General features: G+C 48.2%; 1 protein-coding gene across 2 annotated transcripts in view; it reads left to right on the forward strand.

The window, feature by feature from the left end:
• The window catches only part of Snx1 (sorting nexin 1), a 37,228-nt gene extending 35,127 nt beyond the window's left edge, over positions 1-2,101 (forward strand). For both annotated transcript variants that reach the window (XM_060384865.1, XM_021644225.2), the window contains exons 13-15: positions 536-616; positions 956-1,027; positions 1,666-2,101. In XM_060384865.1, the coding sequence (XP_060240848.1) occupies positions 536-616; positions 956-1,027; positions 1,666-1,716 (204 nt within the window). In that variant the 3' untranslated portion in view covers positions 1,717-2,101. The remainder of the gene's footprint in view (positions 1-535; positions 617-955; positions 1,028-1,665) is intronic.
• Positions 2,102-5,754: the final 3,653 nt, after the last annotated feature.

Consider the following 5,754-nt stretch of genomic DNA (forward strand, 5'->3'; position numbering starts at 1 on the left):
TACCTAGAAAATTTGTGAGCCACCATGTGGACTCTGGGATTTGAATCTGGATCTTCTGAGAGAGTAGCCAGTGCTCCTAACCCCTGGGGTAACTCTAGCTCCTTGCATGAGTCTTTGAAAAACTACCTAGGTGATTCAGACATGCCCCCCGGGAAAGATCTAAATTAAGTTTTCTAGGTTTTGTGCCTTGCTTCTGAGTTCCTAAACCAGAGGCTGTTATGGTACCAGAGTTTTCTCAAAGGCCAGGCTTGGCCAGAGGTGCACAGCCATCTTTTCTAACCCGCCCCACAGTGGTCTGCTGGCCTGTGATATACAGTGTTGAATCCATTAGGTATCTCATCCTCCCAAACGGGCAGACGGATGTAAGGATCTGGTGAGGCCTTCTGTAGAGTTGCATGCTATTAAACAACACTGCCACCACCTCTTTTAGTTGTGATGCTGGAACTTAAACCCACTGTCTCACACATACTCGCGAAGCATTGTGCTACAGAGCTGCACCCCAGACCTTAAGCCAGCCTTTCTTTCCTTTTCCCAGTGGGAGTCTCGGGTGACTCAGTACGAAAGAGACTTTGAAAGGATTTCAACAGTTGTCCGAAAAGAAGTGACACGATTTGAGGTGAGTTAGAACATGTATAAGCTTGTGTACATGTGTGTCTCCACTCTGTGTTCATTCCTGAGGCATGGTGGCCGCCTTAACATTTGCTGCTGGACAAAAGCAATTAGACACAGCAAAGCCAGTAGCTGCTCTATATCCTCTCTCTTCCCTGCTCGCTGCCCTCTAAGAAAGCGTCAGAGCTTTGGGAGAGTGGGCTGGCTGGAAACCACGGCTGTGTAAGGTGCTGGCTCTACTTTCCAAGGCTGTGTTTGACCTTGGTCAGCAGTAAACACCACCATCCCAACAAAATGGGGAGGAGCACCTGTCTGGGAGGTCATTGTAGAATCCTGTCTCCTATAGAAAGAGAAATCCAAGGACTTCAAAAACCACGTGATCAAGTACCTGGAGACACTCCTGCATTCCCAGCAGCAGGTATGTGCTAGAGCTGCGAGGGTAGCACTGGTCCCCTGTTTCCCGCTCCCAATGACAGTTGTCTGCTTGGAACTCTGGTGACTTCATGTGGGGTCCTGCTTCTGTGGGAGGAGGCTCTGCTGCAGGTGAGAGTTGAAAACAAGCCTTCATTGCTCCGTCTCAGTCAGGGCCCTTTGCTAAGCAAGATGGAGCTCTCGCCTTCTTTACCCGCTGAGTGTCCATCCTCCCACTGTTGCCATCAGTCTACAGTCCATTTTGAGGGACCTTCATCTCTTCTCCCACAGCTAATGGAGCTCCTTATCCTCTTGAGGGCCCACCCTGTTACTACCTACCCCTCTGCTTTCTGAGGCTCTAATCAATCTGTGAAACAATGGTACCATATGAGGTGAACAGAGCTGTGGTCTTCAGAGACTGCCTTTAAACTTGGGGCACAAACTGATGCCCCCTTAAGTCCAGAGGGCGGAGGAAGAATGTGGCTGTTAGCTCTGCCCCACGCGTCTTCCTTACCTTCTTCATCTTTGTGGGTGGCTGTGCCACGTGGAGCATGCCTGGCACTGAACTGGCTTCCCTCCCAGGCTGGCTCAGGCTCTTGCCACTAGGTGGGGGTACTTGCTTACTGTCTCCCCACTTCTTTGCAGTTGGCAAAATACTGGGAAGCCTTCCTTCCTGAAGCAAAGGCCATCTCCTGAGGGACCAAAAATACCAGAGCCTACCTGCGTGACGCTGCCTTTTTATACACTGTCCTCCTCGCCCTCGATGGACCCCAACTAATGCACCCTGCCTTGGCTGGACTTAGCCCTTCCACCCTGCCCCAACAAAAAACTGTTCCCAGTTACTCTAACCAATATTTCATTTAGCTCCCACATATATTTTCTTACCTAAGAGAATAGTTTCCTGCTTTAAGCAAAAGACCTACAATAGGTGGTGGAATTCTAGGTTAGGGGTGGAGTGTTGATATAAATGTATAAAGACAAATGTATATTTTTCAGGATGTGGTTTAAGAACTGGGAATAACGTTTTCTGTTACTCCTGATGATGCCATGAAAGATTATGTAATAAAATATTTGAAAATCAGGTCACAGGACTCGGCATGTAGCACTTCTTGCTTTCTGCTGACAGGCAGTTGAGAAGCGGGTCTAGAGTGCTCCTGCCTGCCATGGCTGGTCTAGTGGGTCCCTCCACAGGCGCTCATGGCTGCTGCTGCCTTCCAGTGGGACTCTGCAGCTCCCTGCTCAGAGCGCCCCTTAGTCCACATGAGCCTTCCTACTTCTGTAGGAAGGATCCTTAGGACAGACTTGAATGAGAAACTGTAAAGCCTGTTCTACAAAGGAGGCTGCTTTAGTCTTCTGACCCTACCTCCCTAGGCCTGAAGAGCTCCCTGGCCTATCTTATGTTGTAATCCTCTTTTACTTCCTATCAAAACGGTCCTCAGACTGGAGGGAGGGGTGTATCCACTAGCAGCTGGGCATGTGCTTGCTTAGCATGTGAAGGGAATGGGTCCAGTCCCCAACACCACATAAAAGGAAGCCATCTCATCTTCAGGGCTGTCCCTGTTCCTGTGTACGAAGTGATAAGGACTGGCTGGTTATCCCTCCAGACTGGGTAATCACAGAGCTATTAATAAAAGTGAGGCTGGCAACCAATCTTCTATGAAAGAGGTTTATTAGGTGGATATGAAGGGAGGGAAGGGAGAGCAGGACATGATGGGGAGAAAGGGGGGGAGAGGAGGAGGAGGAGAGAGGGGGCACCCTGATAGAGCAAAGAGCAAGAGAGAGAGACCACGTGTTGGGTTGTGCCTTTAAGGGGCAAAGTAACCATGCCTTCCAGGTGTGGCCACCTGGCCGGGGACACATGATGACATCATAAGTTGCTAGGTAACCCAGAAGCAGGTTTTGTTCCAAAATACTAACACCTAAGCCTTTCAAAGTTCAAAGAAGCTTTACTGATGTGCCTGGAAAAGAGTGTGCCCCCTAGAGCCCCAAGTGCGTGAGCAAGCCAGAGCTGTTTAGACTAGCCTGGGTCTGGCCAGGCAAGGTTGGAGTCTCAGACCATTGCTGGGCCTGCCCTCAGCAATGCCTACCACTGCCTCAATGGCTCCAACTAGAGAGGAGTTGAAGGCTCCTCGGTGAGAAAAAAAAAAAAAAAACAGAATGCCTGCTGTGGGAATCCTGCCCTCTAGGGCCCCAGCCTCCAAAGATGCCCCACACAGAGGCTCCTGTGTGCTGCTTCAGGGTGGTGGCTGCTGCTTGGGAACAGCTCAGATTCCTGCTTCTCACAGTGCACTCGTCAGCAGGCTAGTTGCAGAAAAGGTAGTCCGTCCCCAGCTGCCTCCCAGGCCCTGTTGCCACCTTTGATTTCTCTCAGTCTTCTCTGCCTGCTGACCTCTACATGGTTAAAATTACACAAGGAAGGGCATAAGCATTTTCCTCCACATCTTTATGTGTCTTCCCAACTTTGTGTCTAACGTGTCATTTTTTAAGGCTTCCATGTCTGGGTATGGTGAAATCCTAGCACCGGCTGAGTTTAAAGTCAGCTCACTCCACATAGGAACGAAAAAGCAGGTTTCCACAGGGCACCATAGCTCAGATTCACCACTTACTGCTAGATTCTCGGCTGAGGAAAGAAGTGTTCAGTGACTTGTTATGACTCCACAAAAACTCGTATCCTTTCTGAGAGTGTCCTGTATTGGTATTTTACCCAACTTGCTAGTTCATTTGTGGTTTTTGGGTCAGAGTCTCACATAGCCCACACTGGCTTTGAATTTGCTGTGTAGCCAAGCCTGTCCTTGAATTCCTCATCCTCCTGCCTCAGCCTCCTAGGTGCTGGGATACAGGTGTGCATCAAGATACCTGACACACTTTATCTGTAGTGTTTACCTGTATTTTCTGAATCTTTTGTGACTAAGTTGTAGACATTACCCGTTACCCCAAAATTTCAGTATGCAGTTCCGTAAGAACAAGAATGGCCCATTAAAATTTAAACAAAGTTATCAAAACCAAAAAGTTGGGGGGCTGGAGAAATGGCTCAGTGGTTAAGAACACATAATACCGTTCCTGCAGAAGGCTCAAGTTCAGCTCTGAGCACCTGTATTGGGCAGCTCACAGTTGCCAGTAATTCCGGCTCTGGATCCAGCACTTCCGTGACCTCCAGGTACCTGCACGTACATGCATGTACTCCCAGACACACACACACAATTAAATGTTTTAAAAAGAAGTTTAACATCAATATAATACTGTTTTTAACACATAGCTCATCCTTAAATGTGTCCATCATTTATAGAATGTCCTTGTAGCAATTCTTTTTCCTTGTACAGAATTGTGAGTTAGTTATGACATGTGATTGTATGCTGGGTGGATTACATGTATCTGTTAATATGGGCGAATTCCTCAACCTGCCTCATTTTTTAAAAAATGAAGGCCTTTTCCTGGCCTCTGTGGACACACATACGTACAAAATAAATATATATTTTTTTAAATGGAGGAGCCAGGCATGGTAGCACATGCCTTTAATCCCAGTACACAGGAGATAGAGGCCAGAGGATCTCTGGGGCTTCGGGCTACCCTGGTTTACAAAGCGAGTTCCAGGCCAGACAGGGCTGTATTGTGAGACCCTGTCTCAAATATTTGCTGGAGCCATCATGCAGAGAAGCACTGGGCTTTCCTTCAAGAAACCTTCAAAAAGAGGGATGTTCCAGGCTTCTTTCAGGCGGGGTCATCCTTTTTGAGCCTTTTAAGCCTTTTGTACACTTCAGAATGAGCCAGATGGGGCACAGTTGAGCATTTTAGATAAAAGATGGCGAGAAGTCTGCATGGCCCTTGAGTTATCTCCCCCTCCCCAAAACACACAGATGTTAAACCTCTTGATGTCATCTGAAGATGAGAACTCTGGTTGCAGAGTTAGTCAGTGAAGGTAGACTGAAAGTGTCACACAGAAACCCCAGTAAATGGGAGTTTTGGGGGTCAGTTTTGTTTGTTTGGTTGGTTGGTTGGCTTTGGTTTTTCGAGACAGGGTTTCTCAGTATAGCCTTGGCTATCTGTCCTGGAACTCACAGAGATCCACCTGCCTCTGCCTCCTGAGTGCTGGGATTAAAAGTGTGTGCCACCATACCTGCAACTTTGGGCTCTTCTTAGAATTTCATTCTGTAGCTGGGAAGCCTAAAATAAATGCCTTTCAGAAAGTTGCCTTTTAGAAAGGATGTGCTGGTGGAGGTGCGCTTGGGATGGAGCCAAGATCTGGTCGAGCAGAGCAGGAGCGATGAAGGGAGTGAGTCCTGACCTCTAGGCACAGTGTGCGCAGGAGGTCAAAGCTCGTGGGCTTTGAGGGACATCTAGCCCAAAGGTGCTGAGACTTTCAGCACCAGCATTGGGAAGGGAAGGGAATGAATCCCCTGGAGCAGAGAAGGACATGTCTGTGCTCAGCTGCTGAGCCTCCTCTCCCTTATGGTCCCCTTTTTTCTTCAGTGTCCGGATTACACCTCCCTGAAACAGTCTTTTCCATTCATGTGAACCTCATGATTGGTCTCTGGAGACACTGGCGAAACCGCTCCATGTTTGAGCAAGTCAGGCCAGAGCTGAATGTTATATATACATGAGAACAAGTTGACCCATTCTCTGAACCTTGGGATATGTCACCTGCCAACATCTGGTCCTGTCAGTTGTGTGGCTTTATGTTGGCACTATCCACCAAACTACAAACTCCAAGGTCCCTGGCAAAAGCTTAGGCTCAAA

Source organism: Meriones unguiculatus, chromosome 6 (assembly GCF_030254825.1).
Source record: "Meriones unguiculatus strain TT.TT164.6M chromosome 6, Bangor_MerUng_6.1, whole genome shotgun sequence".
Classification (NCBI taxonomy): Eukaryota; Metazoa; Chordata; class Mammalia; order Rodentia; family Muridae; genus Meriones; species Meriones unguiculatus.